At 40.7% G+C, this 21895-nt stretch overlaps 1 protein-coding gene across 1 annotated transcript in view; it reads right to left on the reverse strand.

Annotated features, from left to right (window-relative positions):
- The window catches only part of sdk1a (sidekick cell adhesion molecule 1a), a 1749737-nt gene that overhangs the window by 12165 nt on the left and 1715677 nt on the right, over nt 1-21895 (reverse strand). Inside the window, exons 38-41 of the mRNA XM_051933783.1 lie at nt 20219-20356; nt 9867-10028; nt 5452-5577; nt 5170-5334 (exon numbers count right to left, since the gene is read on the reverse strand). Coding sequence (XP_051789743.1) covers nt 5170-5334; nt 5452-5577; nt 9867-10028; nt 20219-20356 — 591 coding nt within the window. The remainder of the gene's footprint in view (nt 1-5169; nt 5335-5451; nt 5578-9866; nt 10029-20218; nt 20357-21895) is intronic.

Raw genomic sequence — 21895 nt, forward strand, 5'->3', positions numbered from 1 at the left:
AAGCATAAGTGATATCAGGGATTCCCTTCTGCTTCCATTAAGTTACAACTCTGCTACTAGTCATAACTTATCTGCACACCTTGAATGGACTTAAAACAGTGTATAATAATAACAATAACAATAATAATAATAATAACTTTAAATAGCACCTTTTCCATTCTCTCAACTGCTCTAGTGGATATATATATATTTTTATTTATTTTTCACTTCAACAGAGCAGAATGGATAACCAAGAAGTGATCCAGTATGCATTAAGAGTGCCAGTAGACAACAGCAAAAAAACAGCGCTTGACAAGCATTGAGCTTCGTGGCTTCCTTAAGCTTCATGTCTAACCTTTATGTTAGGTAGAATGCCCAAAGGGGACTGGGTGGTCTCGTGGCCTGGAACCCCTACAGATTTTATTTTTTTCTCCAGCCTTCTGGAGTTTTTTTTTGTTTTTTCTGTCCACCCTGGCCATCGGACCTTACTCCTTTTTATGTTAACTAAGGTTGTCTTATTTTAATTTCTTATTTGTCTTTTATTCTTCTTTTCTTCATTATGTAAAGCACTTTGAGCTACTTTTTGTATGAAAATGTGCTATATAAATAAATGTTGTTGTTGTTGTTGTTCATCAGACTTTCACTTTCCATTTCACAACGTGATCATATCTCATATTATACCCCCCCCCCGACTCCCCCCACCCCATTCTTCTATCGACCTTACACCCTATTGGTTAGTGAAGCTATTCATGTGACCCATCGCTCATTTCTGCTCTGTCATTCATTCAGCACATGCTCAACACAGCATTGAGAATGTAAGATAACATAATATTAACAAATATCAACAAAGAAAAAAACTATAGACAAATAAAAAACACACATTGGCTGCTTTTCTTTTTTCTATAACATCACCAAATTTCAATCACATCTGTCTAAGCACTTTTGAGATTTTGGGGTATTCATTTTTTTTTATTGTGTAGGGGATTTACCCCTAAATATCAACATATCAAAATGTTCTATCTTAGTGGATACCCACTGGCCTAGATGTCCAATGCTGAATTTCAGCTCTTTAACTAAATGGGAAACAGCATTTCCATGTTGTTTGAGAACCAGGACAGTCCTTCCTCAACATCACCCTCCTGACAGGGTTGCACTTTCACACTCCTGTTCCCATGAACCCCTTGTGGGTGTCTAGGCTGGACACTCCCAGCAGACCACTGCCACCTAACATATGCGGGATGGAACTGCTCCTGGGCACTGGCTTCTGGGACCTTCAAACTAGGCAAGAGGATGAGATATCAGTTAGTCCTCCATGGTGCTCATGACACACACACACTCACACATATAAAAAACTTTTGCTTTCTCATTTAAGAAAGTACAACTTTGTTAGCTTGTAAAATTAAATTATAAACAGAAGCAGCCACCAGGTGGCAAATGCTGCAAATCTAATTATTATTAATGATGTAGTAAATTTTGTTTGGTTTTGTTAAGAGGAAATGAGTTTAGCATGACTGTATTTTTAAATTCAAAATTTTCAGTAATGTTGTTTTGCATTTTAATGTCCTAATGTCCTTTTATTGTCCTATTGGTGGCCAGTTCTGCTGCTTGACATTTATTATCTACAGAATGTGAAGCATTATGCATGGTTTTTCTGATGTAGACTGTATTGTGGATTATAGCACATGTACTGAGAAGTCTTGCTTTATTAAAAGATGGGGAGCTCCAAGTCAATGCTCTGTCACCATATGCAGTACATACATACACACACACACACACACACACATATATTATATATAATATATTATATTATATATATAGTAACAGTAGGGGGTGCTAGTGCTCCCTTGAACCCTCAGGTACCACGCCAAACACCAGGTAAAAGTCCAAGACTTTTTATTTTTATAATAATTACGTGCACAAAGCACCCTCCACTCCACACTACTCATATAATCAATAATCAATACAATAACCAGTCCTCCTCTCCCAGACGCGTTGCCATCCTTCCTCCCAGCTCAGCTCAGCGTCTGGGCTTTCCCACAGTCCTTTTATATTCCCTGACCCAGAAGTGGTTCCAATCCTACAGCCCATGATTCCTTATCACTTCCGGGTCAGATTAAAAAGTCCTTTTCTTCAACCCGGAAGCACGTCGTTCCTTCTGGTCATGTGATCACGACGTACTTCCGGGTTATAGGGCACATATAAGTCCTTGAGCCTCCCTGCAGCGTCCTCTGGTGGGCCCCACGGTGTCCAGCAGGGTTGGGAATAAAAACTCCATTGTCCATGATTCCCTGCTGGTCTTCGGGGCACTCCCATGCTACAGGGAGGGCTCCATCTAGCGGCCTGGGGGTGTTGGCCGGGATGAACAGCTGGCCGTCTCCCACAATATATATATATATACACGAGGTGAGACACAAAAATAACCGGACTGGGCTTGGGGCTTTCCTGGAAAACCGTCTGGAGGTCGGCTGGACGTGAAGCATACAACTATATCCCTTCCTGCACGCCCTCTCAAACAGCCGACCAGCTAGGTATATCCTGTGAAGAGCCCAGTCAGTATTTGCACAACAATCGCTACACAAGTTGCCGCTATAATGTCGAGTGAACACATCAAACAGCGAATCAACATCAAGTTTCTTGTGAATTTTCTCTTTTTCCATAAAGCAGTTTTTGACTGACAAAAACATTCCTATCCTCGATCATCCTTCCTATTCGCCTGATTTAGCTCCCTGTGATTTTTTACTTGTTCTCAAAAATCAAAAGCAACCTGAAGGGAACACAGTTTTCTTCAATGGATGAAGTGCAGACAAAAAACCGCAAGCCTGTTGAAGAGCTCAAGCAAGAAGACTTCCAGCACTGTTTCAATCAATGGAAGAAACGTATGGAGCGGTGTGGAGATTGGGAGGGGGAGTATATAGAAGGTGACAATGTTTGAAATGCTGTAATTCATCAATAAATAGTTTTTTTTTACCAGTCTGGTTATTTTTGTGTCTCACCTCATGTATATACAGGGAGGGCTCCATCTAGCAGCCTGGGGGTATTGGCCAGGGTACATGGCCGGCCATCCCTCACAATATATATATATATATATATATATTGTGAGGGATGGCCGGCCATGTACCCTGGCCAATACCCCCAGGCCGCTAGATGGAACCCTCCCTGTAGCATGGAAGTGCCCCGAAGACCAGCAGGGAATTATGGACAATGGAGTTTTTATTCCCAACCCTGCTGGACACCGTGGGGCCCACCAGAGGACGCTGCAGGGAGGCTCAAGGACTTATACGTGCCCTATAACCCGGAAGCACGTCATAATCATATGACCAGAGGGAACGACGTGTTTCCGGGTTGAAAAGAAGGACTTTTTATCTGACCCGGAAGTGATAAGAAATCACATGGACTGTAAGATGGGAAACACTTCCGGGTCAGGGAATAAAAAAGGACGATGGGAAATCCCAGATGTTGAGCTGAGCTGGGTGGAAGGGTGGCAACGCGTCTGGGAGTGGAGGATTTTGTATTGGTTATTGGAATTATTATTATTTGAGTATTGTGGAGTGGAGGGTGCTTTGTGCACATTTATTATTATTATTATTATTATTATTATTATTATTATTAACAATAAAACATTATTTGGACTTTTATTTGGTATCTGACGTCTAGTCTGAGGGTTCAAGGGGTCACGGAGACCTTAATCTGTTCACAATATTAGAACATTAGAACACTCTAGACGAGAACAGGCCATTCAGCCCAACAAAGCTCGCCAGTACTATCCACTTATTTCTTCCAAGGAAACATCAAGTCGAGTTTTGAAAGACCCTAATGTCTTACTGTCTACCACACTACTTGGTAGCTTATTCCAAGTTTCTATCGTTCTTTGTGTAAAGAAAAACTTCCTAATGTTTGTGTGAAATTTACCCTTAACAAGTTTCCAACTGTGTCCCCGTGTTCTTATATATAAACATAACATCCTCAGATCTGTCTAAATCCTTTTTAGGTTGAGGGGGGCTGGAGCCTATCCTGACAGCATTGAGCTCAAGGCAGATTTCAGTTCTGGTGAGTGAGAGCTTGTCACTGGACATTAGACCCTAATGGGTCAATTACATATGATAAATATGTAATAAAGATGAAAAGAAGATGGCCAATTCATTCCAAGGCCCACTCATGCACACATAGGCAATTTAAAATTGCCAATTAACATTAATGTCACTGGGGACATGGAAGAAATCACAAAGACTTTGTGGAAACATGCAGAATCCACAGAGATAACAAGTAGGAACTGGGCCCAAACCAAGGACATTGAATTGGTTAGACAGCAGCACCAACCACTATGCTATAATCCACATTGGTATAATCAATGAACATCCATCCATTTTCCAACCCGCTGAATCCGAACACAGGGTCACGGGGGTCTGCTGGATCCAATCCCAACCAACACAGGGCACAAGGCAGGGAACCAATCCCGGGAAGGGTGCCAACCCACCGCAGGACACACACAAACACACCCACACACCAAGCACACACTAGGGCCAATTTAGAATCACCAATCCACCTAACCTGCATGTCTTTGGACTGTGGGAGGAAACCGAAGCGCCCGGAGGAAACCCACGCAGACACGGGGAGAACATGCAAACTCCACGCAGGGTGGACCCGGGAAGCGAACCCGGGTCTCCTAACTGTGAGGCAGCAGCGCTACCACTGCACCACCGTGCCGCCCCCTCAATGAACAATATATGAGTATTATTTCTAGGAATCAAACAGTTGAGAACTACTTGGAGACCACCGACTAATGCCATTCAGTCTCTTACACAGTATATTATTATTAAATAGGATTTTGTTTTCGTTTTCTATTTTACATTTCCTTATAATTTATTCTACTATAGATTTACAGATTGTATCTTCCTAATTTGGTCACTCCTCCAAACTCTCCCATTTTATTATTATTGTTTTCTAGCCACAGACTGGTTGTGAAAAACTGTAAAATCGCCTCACATAATGTGGACTACCAGCCCAAGTCTAATCTTCAAGAGAATGGCACACACACACATACAAAGGCAGAGCTGCTTTTCAGCTTGTTATCCACCAGCTCATTAGATAGCGTGCATCTCGGTTGAATTTTCCCAAACTTCTCAAACCTTCCGTGTAATGATACAGTCATTTTGCTTTGAAATGATCAGAAGATGGCAAACAGCTCATTACCTGAAGTGGCAGCAGAGGGCGCACTTGGCTCACCGTAGCCAAACGCATTTACTGCAATGACTCTGAACTCGTAGCTCACACCCTGCCGAAGTCGGTCCAGGCTGATAGTGTAGGATGTAGTGGTTGGGGACAAGTGCTTCACAAATGTGTCCCAGAGTCCTTCATCTATTTGAAAAGAAAGAACATAATAAACAGACCCACACTAAACACTGCTCACAGGTTCTCTCTTGTGCGTAGATTTGTGTCTAATCCGTTCCTCCCTGATAAATGCTACTGTCTTACCTGAGGGTCGGGTCTCAATGACATATCCTGTGATTGGTCCTGCCCCGGCATCTCCGGCAGACCAGCGTATTGTGAGAGAGCTGGTAGACTTGGTGATTGATGGATTTAAAGGAGAACCTGGGGAACCTGCCAAAAAGGCACACTTTTAGATTACATGCATTACCATTAAAGACTTAGATCAGCTTTATCCTTTCTAGAATTTTAGATCTTTAATTTAGCTGTAATTCTTTCAGTTCATCTTTCTTCTAGCCATATATTCCTGATTCTGACTCTGCTGCATCATCTGTCATTGCTTGCTGTCAGTCAGCTGCTGTGTACATTCAGCTTGTTGTGTTTTCATATTTTGCTTTAATATCAGAACATTGGCAGGGCTCAGCCAGACTCTCAATATTTATCAGTCACTTCAACTTATTCACGTCATCTTGTAAATGCAATGCTCTATATCTTGTGTTAGTTTGGACTTTTATGCTTTGTACAACAGAACAGATCTCTTTGTAAAAGATACTTTCCAAAATTATAACTAGAAATTGATTGGAAAAGCTGAGAAGGCTGAGAAAATGAAGAGACAATGGTAATGTTACATGGTTTTCTCTATATTTGCTTTCACAATATGCAACATATCTATAGGGTCTGGTTTGAAAACAGAAATGAGATATGAAGCCCCAACACACTCTGACACACTAGTATTTAGTATTTAAGCTAACAGATGATTCAACAGATGTGTGCTAAGAAACAATAATGGGGGCTTCTTCATCCCTATGGCAATGCACCTTTATAGTACCACACTGTTCTCTTATCATTAGCCTAGTCAGAAGCTTTCTTCTTTTTTATAATTCTTGGGTAATGGGCAGAGTGGCACACAGTCTAGCTGGAATGGGAACTTTTGAGGCTCTCACATTATAACCACCATGGGGAAGGAGGAGCGGCTGCTAGTTCAGCAAGAAAAGCAGTAGTTGAGGAGGAAAGATCATTCAGGGCTGTCATGATGAGACAAAAGGGAGTGTGGAGTAAATAGAAGAATGAGGTGGAGGGGGAGGTGGCATGAGTGGAGATATGGAAATCTGTGCTACACCATATAAAATTCCTTTTCCAGGCAGTGTATGACGTACTACCCACTCCATTGAACCTGCACATTTGAGGTAAAGCAGAGTCTTCAGTCTGCCTACTGTGCTCCAAGTGAGGCTCCATAGAACGCATCCTGAGCTGCTGCCCTAACACATTTGATGAAGGATGTTACAGATGGTGGCGTGAGCAAGTCCTCAAGACTCTCAGTGAAACTATCAGTGCAGGAATTATTACAGCCAAGGGTTCCTGCTCCTATAAGCAAATTTTTAAAGTGGGCAAGCAATCAAAAACCACAAGGAAAAATACCTTTAGGCACCATGGCCTCAGGAGATTGGCAGATGTTGGTGGACCTTGAACATGAGTCCCTAGCTACATTGCTATCAGTATCTAGCGAACAGACATTGTCACCTTCAGATCACCAAGCAAGAGGTGATGTTAGAGCTGACAGTCCCATGGGATGAATGTTTGGAAGAGGCTTCCAAGAGAAAGCTCAACAAATATGTGGTACTGGTCAGGCAAAGTCAGCAGTGGGATGGAGAGACAGGTGTCTCTCTGTGGAGGTATGGCTGCCTGCTCCCTAATCAAGGACTTCAGCTTTCTGTGCATAGTAGGAGATACAAGGAGGCGAGCCACCCACAAGACCACTGAAGCAGCGGACTAAACCTCTTGATGGCTGTGGCTCAAGAAAGAAGAGAGTTGGGGGTCTAAGTAGCTAGTGTGCTAACTGGACACAAGCTAGCATTTAATCTGCTCGAGCTGGATCAGAACACATGATCTTGAAACACCTGAAACATCCAATGATTCCAGGAGCATCACTGGTCATGTGTCCAGTAGCATCATTAGATGCTGTGCAGAAGAGCTTCCACTTGACTACTCAAGGGTGAGGCAAGTAACAACTGAGATGAGCACCCAAAAAGGAGAGTTCATCCCTGTCTAAAAATATTTATCACCTCACTTTTGCTGATTACAAGCCATTATTATCGAGGAAACAGAGCTGTTAACCAGGGCCTGAGGTGAATTCTTTAATATGTGATGATTTAAAGAGGCCTGCAGACAAAGTAGCAGACTCCAGACTGTCCTGCTTTGCTCTGCTTATGTTCTGTGAGTCACCCTAAAGTAAAGTAAAGACCATCAATTTTTTAAATTTGTTCAGGTAATTCTAAGTCTTCAGAACAAGAACTGCTCCCAAAATAAATGCTGTTCTAAAGCTAACCAGTGCTACCTTTGTCATATTAAGTTGCATAACCTTTCAAGTATACATGAACGCATAACAGATTGCATACAGGCTGCTAATCAAAAATGATCTTTGATCCTTACTCCACATACTTGGTTAATTCTGCTCTCCAAGCTGACATGAGTAAAAGTGCATTCTGATTTAAATGACAACCTGGGCATTCATTCAGATTTCGGCTGTGCCATCTCCTTCCATGTTCATAAGAATACATTTCCAAAGATTTGTAAAATTTCGGTCTTTTAAATTTCTAAGTAAAACTGATCACAGATTGAGAAATTTGCTCTTGTAGCTGTCATTAGCTGAATGCACTCAGTTTGAAAGATTTTTTTGCATTTGACTAGCACAGCAAGTAAAGAATTCCCCTGTCTGCTGTTGAATCCATCAAGACATTCTCTGTAGAACATTAAATTGACATATAAAATATGAACACATATTATATATCTGTAAGAAAGCAAACACCAGGCATGGTGCAGCTGCATATGTGGCTGCTACTGCTCTCCAGCAGATGTCAGTTTAAGCCCATTTCATACCCAAAGGCACAGCTATCTGCTTCACCCATCTTGACATAATCTCAGAGGAAGCTGCTGCTTCAATATACAAAGGTGACAGTATTTACTTCAGAAACTCCCTAATAATCTTCATTTGATGCATCCCCATTTATATGAATCAGATGTTTGTTATATTCCTCCTTCATAATTGTACCAGAAACTATTTCTTATTCTTCATCCAGTATGCAGCAGCTTTTACTTCTCCTTCTTTATCCTCAGCAGTAACGTCACCTGTATGATGTGGCTCCCGTATGTTATGGTCCAGCCAGAGTTGTATATGAAGCAGCAATTTCTTTTACTTCTTCTCTTCTTAATTGCGGCAGTAGCTGTTGGCTCTATTTCTCTGTTTGTTGCAACCCTCTTTATGTGAAGCAGATACCGTTTATACTCATGTATAAGTCGGGTCTTGAAACCCAAAAAATCGATCATAAAATCAGACCCCGACTTATACGCCTATTCAAAAATTTGACACTTAAATTTTTGTTTTTACATCTTCTTGCTTCCTCCAATCTCGCACCAGTTTCTCAGACAAATTGAATTTTGTTGTAGCAGTGCAGTTATCAATTTCTTCCGCCACTTCAACGACTTTTAATGTAAAACCAGGTTCATATTTTCTTCTGATTAAATGCTCCATCGTAGATAAAGGATGCTCTTATGATAAAGGTGTATGAGGGTGTGACATACAAAAAACACAAATCAGTGCAAATGTTGCTTCGGAATAGTTCGGGTATTACAGTGTGGTCACGTACGCACAATACATAGAAAAAAAGGCAGTGTACTCCGTGGTTACTCTCTCAGGTGGGCATTAGCATATCATAATCTCTTGGACCAATAGCGTGAGTTTTCCACATTCGACTTATATGACCGACATTATAAAATACCGGAAATTATATGGTAAAATCAAGCCCCGACTTATCCATGGGAGAACTTAAACGCGAGTACATACGGTATTTGTTATAATCCTCCTTCATAACTGCAGCAGTTAACTACTGGCTTCATTCTTCTTCTTCTTCATTCTTCTTCTTCCTCTAATATGCAGCAGCTTTTACTTCTCCTTCTTTATCCTCAGCACTAGCACCAAATGTATGATGTGGCTCCTGTATGTTATGGTCCAGACAGAGTTGTATATGAAGCAGCAATTTCTTCTTCTTCTTCTCTTCTTACAGTAATTGCAGCAGTAGTTGTTGGCTCCATTTCTCTTCTAATAGCCGTCCTTCACTTCTCCTGTAATCTCTACCAACATTTGTTTGATGTGACCCACCTTTTCCTTGAGCGGCTTGCTAGTTCTCTCCTTCTGAAAATCTGCAGCAGCACTGATTATATTACCCTGATAACCTGAAACAGCATCTCTTTGTTTTATGTCTTCTCTGCGTAGAGAGCACCTTCTTCTGGTATTCTGCATCCCATCAGTCTGTTTCAGACAATTAATCTGCATCAGCTACCTACGTCAGGTGCTACCACTAGCTATCTGCTTTATCCCTGACTAATCTGCAGAAGTAGCATCTATCTGGCACAGCAGTGGTTCTCTGAATCACACACCAGTCCCGCAACCCCTCAAAATTGCTTACCATCTGATGGTCCAGCTGTGATGTTAGCTTCCAGCTCTGGTCCAAATGCGATAGTCCTGGCTTGAACCCGAAAACTGTATGCCACTCCCTTGGTGAGATCTCGCACTTTGAGCCAGCATTGCCTGTTGCCTTTGATGTCCACTGTCACCACCTTGCTGACTCCTACATGGATGGGAAATTAGATCATGTGAAATTTCCTTAAGACTTTCCATCCTTAAAGAATACAAACATACAGTTTTTATTATGCGAAATGAAAGAATGTATAATTTTGTAAATGCATATTATTTTCTTAAAATTGTTCCCATCTGTGAGTGAGTGAGTGGGACTGAAAGCTGCTGCCTAGTGGTTATAAGCCAAAATCAGGAGCCACACGATTTCAGTAGAATTTTAAGGGCTTGCATTGCTGTGATTGTGCTTAGCTGCAGCCTGTCCTGGTCTCTTCTGGCACAAGAAAGGAAGTGGCGGGTCCACTGCAGGACTTGCTTATACTCATATGTGGCCAATTTAGACCAGCATGCCATTGAGATATGTAAGGATATCTAGGAGTAAATTGGAGGACACAGAGAGAATGTGCAAACACTGCACAGACAACAACCAGGCAAAGAACTCAGATCCAGGACGTTGTATTCCTAAGCCAGGAGCGCCAACCACCAGCACTTCAGAACAGATAATCCACCTGAGTATGCTTGGGCCGGACAGTGCTTGAATGAGGAACCAAAAGCTTGGTTTCTGCTGGAAGAGGTGTTGTTGAGGCCATCATGGATGCTTACCCAGTGTACTGTGTGTGAATCCCAATACCCCAGTGCAGTGATGAGGACAAAGTGCTGCAAGAATTGGCATCGTCCTTCAAATGAGATGTAAAACTGAGGTCCTGACTTTCTGTGCTCATAAAAGATGCTTGGGCATCTTTTGAAAAGAGTAGTTTCCTGGCTAAATTGCCCACCACAACCTGGTCATTCTCCTAAACATCTCCTTTCTCTAAAGGGCTGAACTACGTATTTCTCTCGCCCCATCATCATCTAATAGCTAATGTGTTGTGCACATGCTTGGTGCAAAAATGGTTGCTGTTGCATCATCCTGATGGATGTTTCACATCGATGGTGGTTGAAGTGGTTCCTCATGGTCTATGAAAAGTGCTTTGAGTAAGTTAGATAAGGGTTACATAAATGTAATTAATGAATTATTAATTAAGCTGGCAGCACTAATCACTACATCACCATGCCGGTCAGATCCTGTATGTTGTAAAAGGTCTTCATATGAAGTGCCCTGTTTATAAAGTATTTTTTAATTATGCAGTAAAATGCCCAGTGATATCATTTGTAGGAAGTAAACTCTGTTGTTAGGAAAGTGCAATGTTAAGTTACCATGTGAAAAGACAGGCTTCCTGAAATACTGTAAAGGTCGATTGTCAGTGACACAACTTGCATCCAACGTGTTAGACACAGTCTCACAACCCCACATCACACATTACATCAAAGAGCTGCGAATTTCCTTTGGCAATTTTGGATTCACAATTTTTGCTTATATTATCTTTAGTAAGGCTATGTTTAGTCTCCTGTGTGAGCAATATAATAAAGCTTAGTGAGCACAGGATTGAGAGTCAGGTGGCTGATTTAACTGTTCCTGGGTTACCCTTTAAGGACACTGCCATACTATGCTAGAGAGTTGACTATTCGTAGTCTAATTCTCAATATTTGGAGCCAAGTATGCCCACTGCCAACTTTCCCATGTGCCTTCTGTGCCATGTGCTACCAGCATCTTTTTTAACATTTGCAACTGATAAAACTGTTTATATTGTAGTTGGTAGGCCACACATGACCATCTCGTCTCTTTTTTAAGAGCAGTAGATTATTGCAATAGGGAAAACAGCAGGGAGTGTAACACAGGCAGGCCGTGGGCGATTTACACAGCTAAGATCTGGTTTTGGAGGGACTCGATTACTGTCTCATTCAAGTGCCAATTTAATGTATCTACTAGCGAAACACACGAGCCTACAGTTGTACAATAGTCAATTCAGTAACACTTTTGTTTAAGTACTGTGTCACACACGTGTGACTAGGAAGGAGCAGAGTGAACCAAGTGGAGGTAATTACCCACCATGCCAGGGGGTGGCAGGGTACACTAAACCTACCTCTATTATCCCTATAGGCCAAATATGGAAAAACCTCCCTGATTTAACATCACTTCCGGTTCCGGCCAGATGACATCACTTCCAGTTCATGGCTTATAAAGCCGCCATTTTCCAAAACCTCATCAGTTCAGTCTCGGAACTCAAGCCAACCAGATCATTCCTGTTTTCAATACCCTTTTGCAGCCAGGGACAATATACGGGAGGCTGCCCCAAACCTTTTTTTTCATATGTTGAGACTTCTTCTTTTACAGTGATGTAGCCAGCAGGATAATGGCCTCCTTTTGGAACAGGAAGTGATGTGAAATCAGGCAGGTTTTCCCAAGTTGGCCTGTAGAGATAAGAGAGGTAGATTTAGTGCACCCCGCCACCCCCTGGCCTGGCGGGTAATTACCTCCACTTAGTCCACTCAGCTCCTTCCTAGTCGCACGTGGATGATAACTGTAAAAAAGCACCTTTTACTCATTTACTCTTACTGTATGTAACAAGACTTAAGGCTTCTTTTGGTCTTCATCATGCTTATAGAACATTAGGAGGCAGGTTACTCATCTCTGTGACATGATAATAAAATGACTTGTTAATACAAAGAGTTCACAGGTCTGATACTAAATATGTGATATCAAGTGTAAGGTGTCTCAGTTAAGCCCCCTCAGACCACTCCAAAGTGACGTGTTGTTAGTATGTTACATTGCAGAGATGAATAAACACTTTACTGATGCGTTGTAAGTGTAATGAAGACCCAAAGACGTGTTTGTTAATGTCTTGATACATCAGAGTAAATGAGTAATAGCGGTATATTTGAACACTAAAATGTTGTCATTACTTCTTTCAGTTCATCTAGAAGTTATAATGTATTGTATTACTTCTACTGGCTCATGTAGACCAAGCTGAACTTATCATTTTTATTTTCACGATTAAAAAATGCAGCGTGACAGTGGCCTCACTGCTGATGTAACATTGCTAAGTAGTCATCTTCAAACAAGCATCGATGTAAGGATGTGAAAGCAATACTTTAATGTTGTCACTGGGCATTTCTCCTCTTTCTCATTTTTGCATTCTGTATCCTGGGCTTTGTCTTGCATGCTTATGAGCCATCATGTTTATCAGTTGTTCAGGATTGCATCTTGCTTCAGGATCTTGTCTTCTAGTTCTTTGTCATTTAATCTCCTTCAGCAATTTGTTTGGTGCTCAGCAGATGTCACGATTCTTCTTATTTTTTCCTCCATTTTGGTTGTCATCACTTGTTTTTTTTTAATTGCCTTTCCATAAACGCAAGACCACAGGTCACTTTACCATCCTTTATTTACGTCTATAATGTTTGATGATCAGTAGACACAATACTTAGACTAGATTATGAATTCTGAACATATATGTAGTGTGTCGTGGGAGATTATCAATACGTAGGCTTGGGGGGACTGAGCTGTAATGGCCGTCACCTTACTGCTACCAAAAATTTCTTGAATTTCCAGAACATATCAGGTCATAACCTTTCAATTAAGACCAAAATCAAGACTCTCATACCATTAGATGCTGAAAAATTGCATATAACAGACAGACAGACCTTCACATTTTATACACTTAAATGTTGAACATGAATAAAGGCACACCAATGGAAGTGATCAGTAATACAGTTGGAATCCTCTCATCAAAACTGGCAAGTTCTTCATGTTCTCCTTTCATTAATTCTTCATTCAAGTTCTCCAAGTGCTTCATTGTGATAACCTCTCTAGTTTTGTGTTTCCCAGTTAACACTGTGCACCCCTTACCATCATACACCAGTCTTAAAACCATACCAACGGACAGAAGGACAGAGCTGGATTATGGATGAAATAACATAACTGAGACATTCAGGTGGATCAAAAGAGGGTCTCCAGACCAAGGAAGAGTCACTCCATGCACATAACGTTTCCATTTGTTTCATTTGACCTTTTGCTAAACTTGTTTCTGGCACTGGGAAATTTTTAATGGGCTAGCACCTAGCCCAATAGCTCAATCTGCATGAACAATGTAGGCGATTGAGAAGGTGGACAGGAGCTTCTCCTACTGCCATTTGTGTAAAAACTTTTAAAATGACTTGATTTTTGAATTTAAGTTTCTTTAACTGTATATAAGATATGAATTGATTTTCACTATTTTTTTATATATATATATATATATATATATATATATATATATATTGTCACAGGGACGCCATGGAGGACCGGACGAGGGCTTACGCCTTCCCCAGACCACGTGGGGGCAACCGCCCTGGTGGGTATGGGGACCACGGGTACAGAGCTTTCAAGCTCAACCCTGTAGGGGCCCGTGGTCACCACCACGGGGTGCCCCAATGCCTTTGGAGCCCTGGACCTCAGCACTTCCGCCACACCTGGAAGTGCTGGGGGGAAGAGGATCGGGGACACCCAGAGTGCTTTCGGGTGTGCAGCTGGCACTTCCGCCACACTTGGGAGTGCTGGCGGAAGATTATCGGGAGGCACCTGGAGTACATCCGGGTGATTATAAAAGGGGCTGCCTCACTCCGTTCGGGGGCTGAAGTCGGGAGAGAAGGAAGGACAAGGTCTTATAGGAGGCAAGGAGGCGGCCTGAAGGAAAAGGCATTGGAGAGTTGGCCTGGACTTTGGGGACTTTAGGGGTTTGTGGTGCACTTTATTCTTGTAAATAATGTACAATAAACGTGTTGTGGATGATTTGCATGTGTCCGCCTGTCTGTGTCCATATAGTATACAGTATATATACTAGCCGTGCCCCGGGGCTCCAACTTGTGTATTAGTGAAAAAGGACAGTGAGGAGGGCCCTGTCTGGCTCCCCACTCCTGACATCACACTTCTCACTGCTCTTGGCCTGCAGCCTCTGTCTCGGATTAGTGTGAATATATCGCTCCTGCAAGTGAACGATGATTCTTAGTGAGATGCAAGAAGTCTCAAAATCAATCAGAATGTTCAAGCAAATTATAGAAAAAGACCCAATCTAAATCCATTAAGTAGTTCTCTCATGAAAGCTGACAGACATACAGATGTACGTACGTATGTACATACATACGTTAGATTTTATATACATAGAAATATCTCATCTCAGACCTCAGTGATTGAGCTTGATTTGCTCTGATGGAACAGATGAGCTTATTTAACTAACTTCATGTGCACAAATACTTTCAGATGAGCCCTGTTAATTAAACACATGAAGGCTAAGAACCTGGCAGGTGGTCAGTCCAGTTTAACACACCACATAAACTATGCCCACCAGATCACAAAAACTCATTTTGATCTGCAAGAGAAGATACGGAGGTGGAGACCCACAAGTAATTAAAAATGAAGGAGTTTATTACTGTAAGACTCTCTCCTTGCATGGTGTCTTTTTGTAGATATGTACAATTGAACTATAATCATTGTCTTCAAACACAATCAAAGAATATAAAAAAATATGTGTTATATGGATAGAATTGAAGTATTAAGTATGGGATTGCTGGTTCAGTCTCCACAGCTGAGGTACTTGCCAGTGTGACATGAGCTCTTAAAGTTATAAACTAGCATTTAAAAGTCTACAGTATATATACAAGAGTATTGTTTTTATAGATAAACATTCATGTTTTCATTTAATGTCAATGACTTTGCGGTTTATGGTTGCCTAGTAGCTAAAGAGTTGAACCATAAGCTACAAGATTACTTGTCTGATTCCCACAAGTAACTCACGATTTAGAAGTACAGAAGCAATTTTACTAACATTTGTGAATTACTTTGTAATGGTGTTCACGGAGAAAGGTACTAAATAAAACTGAGCCGGCGTGCATTATGGCCAGTTTTCTCCACATTCAACACAGAATACATTTTCATTAAAACGTGCCATTCAAAATTTAAAGCTGAAGAATATCACCCTTCTCCTCAAGGCTTGACAATTTTATTGGATATTTGCTTTGAACACCAAAGTTTGCAATTTGGGTCCCTGGACTGGAGGTGGCTTTTCCAGCAATGAATGCCTGGAAGGAGTAAATCTAGTCTATAGGGAATGTAAGAACTTGTTTTGAATTTCATACAATTTACTTATTGTATATATATTGCTTTTCCTGTTAACAAACTCACAGCACTGACAGTGATAATGCTACATAAAACATTAAACAGAAAACACAAGACAATATATACATACCAATATAAAGTGCATTTTAGGATGTTCCTGATTCAAATATTAGACATATATATAAATGTTAATGTATTAAGTGAATTTAGTTAAATGTCTCTTGCTAGTTTATCATTTCCATGATCAAAACTAGAGCCGAACGTGGTGTAAAAATAAATTAAGTGTAGTGCTGATCAGCGAATTTCGCTAAAGTGTTTATGCTGGGTTCACCTTTTTCGCAGAACATTTTCCTGGAAATTCACCATGGGGTGACTTAGAGTAAATTTTTTTTTCCCCAGCATCCCACACTGCTTTGTACAGCCACTGTAACATCACAGATCTTTAATAGCCAATGTTGGATGGGGCAGCCCTCTGAGTATATCATGCTAGGAGTGGGCTAAAGATTAGCAGAACACTTGTGAAATGCAGTAAAACAGGCGCATGGACAAGGAAACTGGAAATGTGTCCATGTACTCGTGCCTTAAAGGTAAAGTCTTAATGTATGGACTTGTACTATATGTGTGTAATACACCCCTTTAAAAATATTACCTAGAGTGCTGTTCAGTGGATGCAAACAGGAAGAAGTGAAGAATCCACATGCTGTAGTGTTGTGATTATTTGCTAGCAGCGGTAGTGAGCAAACAAAAGCGCCAGGGAAAAAAAAAAAAATAAAACTACTTTATGGTTCAAGTGAGGCCTGCTATCAAATCGGTGGGGTCAAGCCTTGGTGAATTTATGCTTCCTGTCTAGAAGAAATTGTGCTGTTCTGATATTTAATTTAATAGATTTTGTCTCAGGGAGACATGGTAGGCTGAGGAATGGTTAGCACTGCTGCCTCACAGCTCAGGTCACATTTTTGGCCACATTAATCAGTCCAGCATAGTTGGCAGTCACTTCTCTAGCCCTCAGGGACCCTTGAAAGACCATAACACCATTATAATCCACTCAAAATGAGTTCAGTTTCTCTTTCTCCATTGACGTCAATGCATTTCACCAAATTCACAAAAATTTCTGCAGTTTCACAAAACTCACGGTATGTGAATTCTTTGTGGCTCAATCATCACTTATTAAGAGAAAAAACTGATCTGACAAGTCTTAAAGCTAGAGAGACTGACCGACAGATACATTTTTTTATGGGAAAAACAAATAAACGAATAGATACCAGTTTATGAATACACACAAACAAAGCCTCTCTAAATAGATAGGAAAGCAAGAAAGGAAATAGAGGAACAGCTAGTGCTTCATGAACAAATTAATCAATCAATAAATAAATAAATATAAAAATGGATTCTTAACATGTACATAAATAAATGCATAGTTACTTTTATTGGCTAGGCAATTACAGAAAAATCACAAGTAAAATAACATCTTTCATAAAATAAGTAGGTAAGCAAATACATTATTGAACAGATTATTATTAATAGTTTTTCAACAAAGTAAAGTAGAAGTAAATAAAAAGCACTGCATTAGATAGATAGATAGATAGATAGATAGATAGATAGATAGATAGATAGATAGATAGATAGATAGATAGATAAAAATAAAGGGCACTATATAAGATAGATAGATAGATAGATAGATAGATAGATAGATAGATAGATAGATAGATAGATAGATAGATAGATAGATAGATAGATAGATAAAAATAAAGGGCACTATATAAGATAGATAGATAAATAGATAGATAAATAAAAATAAAGGGCACTATTTAATATAGATAGATAGATAGATAGATAGATAGATAGATAGATAGATAGATAGATAGATAGATAGATAGATAGATAGATAGATAGATAGATAGATATTAAGAAAAGAGTGATTTATGCTGCATGAGAATACACTAAAACAAGCTTCACCACTGTAAGCTGAGTAAATATTTTATAACTGCACACGATCGACTCACTGAAAATTTTCAAATTGCTTTTTGACCATTACTAAGGAACTGCTACATGTATAGTACATTGTGGGCAGATTAGTATGGTGTTATGTTTTACTAAAATAAACAAAACATGCCAAATGGTAGCAATCAAAATTCAAAACATGAATACAACAATGCACCCAAATAGACTTGTCAACGGCTGCCATCCCCTTAACATGAACAAGTGCAGTATGAGAGGAGATGTCATATTGTACGCAGATGTTACAGAACACAAGTTGCTGGATAATAGGCTTCTGTGGGGAGTCAGGCCATATCAGGGTGTGAAGCAGCGAAGGATCACACAGTCACAACACGTATTTTGTGAGTTGAATTAGATAACTTTGAGCCTCATCTCCTTTCTCCCGAATCTGCTCTGGCAGTGTCAAACCATTCATCAACACCTGCTTTGTGTTTTCAATTCCGAGGTAGATGTAGCTCTCTTACAACTGCTTTTCTTGCACAATGCACATGAAAAAAGTGTCAATATGGGTTTTGCTGAAACTTTCACAAAAATGAAGAAGTATATTCTGTCTTCTTCTTCTTTGTGTTTATCCCTCTTATGTGCAAGGTGCACTTTTGAGCACCCCAGTCGCTATTTCTTCTTGTTTGCGGACGGTGTCCAGTTTAACCATTTTTTCCTTTAGCCTATCCAGCCTGCATTTTTTGGCATTGTCCACATGGGAATTTTCCTTTTGGGCTCAGACGTCAGGCTGTCTTAAGCATTGTCTGGTTGTCTCTTCTGACGACACAACTGTATAAACATTGCCAGGCTTCGCACATTTTCTCTGAGGTCAGTGCTATTCTTGTCATTTTCCTAATGTCCTCGTTGTTGAGATGATCAAGACCCACCAGAGCATGTGCATCTCCATAAAGTGGAGAGCTTGATTGTGTTTAGTCATCACTGACCAGCATTCTGCTCTGTACTAAGGTGACTGAATGGGTGACTGTTTTGATGATCTTTGCTTTAATGTAGATGGGCATCCTCCAAACACATAAGACTCTGGTGACTTGTCCCCATTTGAGCCATGCAGCATTGACACTTGCCTAGGTGTCTGGTAGAGTTTCGCCATCTGCACAGATGAGTCAGCTGAGGTATCTGAACTGGGCGGTTTTGTTCAGGTCTTGCCCATTGACTTGTATGGTGCCATCGGTCTGTGCCCCACATTACAGGTTCTCCATCTTCTTGATGTTAGCTTATTCTCCTCCAGTTGCATTTTCCACTTATGTGTGGTAAATAAGAAGAGCATGACAGAAGTGAACTGCTCAAGGTTACATAGTATGTCACTTGTAGGGACTGAACTGGCAGCCTTGAGCTGCACTGCCCAGTGTAGTATCTACTGAGGAGGGGTTTCACACTGTCTACCTCCAGTAAATGCAATGCCACGAAATAATTTTCATTGTGGACACCACAGCAGACATGTTATGTGTATCATCAAGCGTTTCCATATTTATACCCTTGAAGCACTGGAAATTCTGGGCCCCACAGTTGTGATGACTGGGCTAAAAGTCTTGTGCCGTACAGTCCAATGCTTTATCTACTAACAGGTCAAAACATCTGACTTTATTGACCCTTACAAAATGAATTTGTTTTTGTCACATGGAGTTCCTAATAACAAAACCAGATCACTTCCCCTTTAAGGAGTTGAGCCTTGAGCCCTTGAGCAGTTTTAGAAAAGAGAAGACCTATGATACTGTAAAAAAGACAATTACGTGAAACATGCAAGCAACAGTTATCTAGGTAAACAAGAGAATTGTGGGACATGGTAAGAGAAATGAGTAAATGAAGCAGGGATGAGAAAATAAATGTAGGATTCAAACTGAATGAACCTCCAATGAGCGCTGTGGTGGTGAAGGAGGTGTGCTCCTCCAAGATGAATTGCGCTGCTGCAGTGGGATCAGCTTACCTGATAAGACTCTCAGCCAGTTACCTAAAGAGGGACTGATTTGTTTAAAAAGGGTACTTTGCTACTTTTTCTCTCCTTTAAATAAATAAATATAGAAATAAAATAAAATACAAGCTATTCTGTTTTTTAATGGATCCAGGCATCTTCAATACCAAATGTTTCTCAGCGGAATAAACCATTCATTTGTGTTTTTGTTTTGCTATCACTAAAATAATCTCTCAGTCAGTTCAAATGAGGGAATACTGAGTAAGAAGTGATGGCTAAAGAAAAGTAAAGCAGCCTAGGCGCCTACCGTGTATTGGTTCCAGAGGCTCATATACCACCCGATATCCATCCACAATGCCGTTGGGCCAGATTGGAGGTCCCCAGGACACATTTAGAGTAGTTGTAGTGACCTCTGAAAATGAGATGTAGCTCGGAGCACTTGGAGCTATGGGAAAAAAAAGTTAACATAAAACAGTAAGGACATGACCTTTTTGATATACAGTAAAATACCAGATTTAAATGATATGCCGCATGTCCCATGTCACCAAGGAGCATAGCTGTTTTATTCATGTATACCTCTTCACCCTGCCCTGTAAGACTTGGAGCTGCTGAAAAGTGGCACAGTGGCATGCAGCAGCATACTGGTCACTTGTGAGCTCCTACAAAAGCTGTGTGGGTAAAGAGGAGCCACCAGGTGGCAGTAACCACTCAATGTTCATTGGCTGCCCCTACTCAGAATTGTTTGGGTTGGTTGATTCAGCAATGTGCAATGAAAGACAGAGAGAATGTTACATTCTAACTCCGTCTTGCATCCTCTTGCTTTGAAAGATATTCTTGTAAAGCACCTTTTGAGGGTATCCCCTACTAGGAGTGCTATATGAAATAAAAATTGTATGGCAAAGTGCAGGAAGGCCGTGAGGAGTTCTGGATTTCACACACAGTGCATCACCACTCCCCAGTAGTAGAGGCCAGTTGGGACTTAGTGGCAAGGAGGCAGTGCAGTCAGATCTTACAGAGTGACTGCACCTTAAGCACGGGAAAGGTGCTATATACATAAAATTTATTATTTTTATTATTATTACCTTTCACAAGATTTAGTGGTGGGTAAGCAAGCTGCATATCGTATCGGGCAATGCCAGATTCAGTGAGGCAAAAAGATCTTTACTAATAACAAATAAATGGAACCACTCTGAACAAATTATAGCAATTTTAGTTCCTTTTTTCCATTTACATCATAAACATTGTCATCTAGCATCCAATGGTCCTTCGTGAAAATGTAAGATCTCCTTTAAATATAGCAGATTGTTGCAGCACTTATACCTTAAACGAAACAGCAACCATATAATTTTTCATCCTTGATGACTAATGCCTGACATTATTATGATGTCCCAACAATGCCTCAACCCTGTAACATTTCAGGTCATGAAGTGCTCTGCTGTCTCATTCTCCTGGCCTTTTGGCCTATGGTCTACACCTTCGTCATACATTTGGTTTTCCCTGCATATTCCACTTTTCTCGCACTTTTCAAATGATGGCAGTGTTAGGCTCACTGGCATCATCAAATTGAGTTGAGGTGAATGTACATAGTTGATTGTGTCCTACATTGAACTGTCTCACCCAGGGTTGGTTCATGCATCATGCCCAATGTTGTCAGCCAATTAATGGAAATCTTGTGTTGCTGTCAATGTGACAATGTCAAAATCAATGGGTGGATCGCTAGTATGAAATTTCATGTTCTCCCAAACCATTCCAAAGGGGTTTAGGTCATTCATCCACATTTTAGAGACATGCTTGTGTGTATGGGATCATTATCTCTCTGCAAGTGACTGAAATCGAGGTGAGCACCGGATAGCTATCTGTGAACACACAGCATATCAAACCTTGAAGTGGATGGACGCCAGTAGAAGAAGAGCATGTTGGGATCCACCCCTGACAATTAAGAATAGGAAAATGAGGATACAGTGATCACTGAAACTAGACAACT

Source organism: Erpetoichthys calabaricus, chromosome 11, assembly GCF_900747795.2.
Source record: "Erpetoichthys calabaricus chromosome 11, fErpCal1.3, whole genome shotgun sequence".
NCBI classification, from domain to species: domain Eukaryota; kingdom Metazoa; phylum Chordata; class Cladistia; order Polypteriformes; family Polypteridae; genus Erpetoichthys; species Erpetoichthys calabaricus.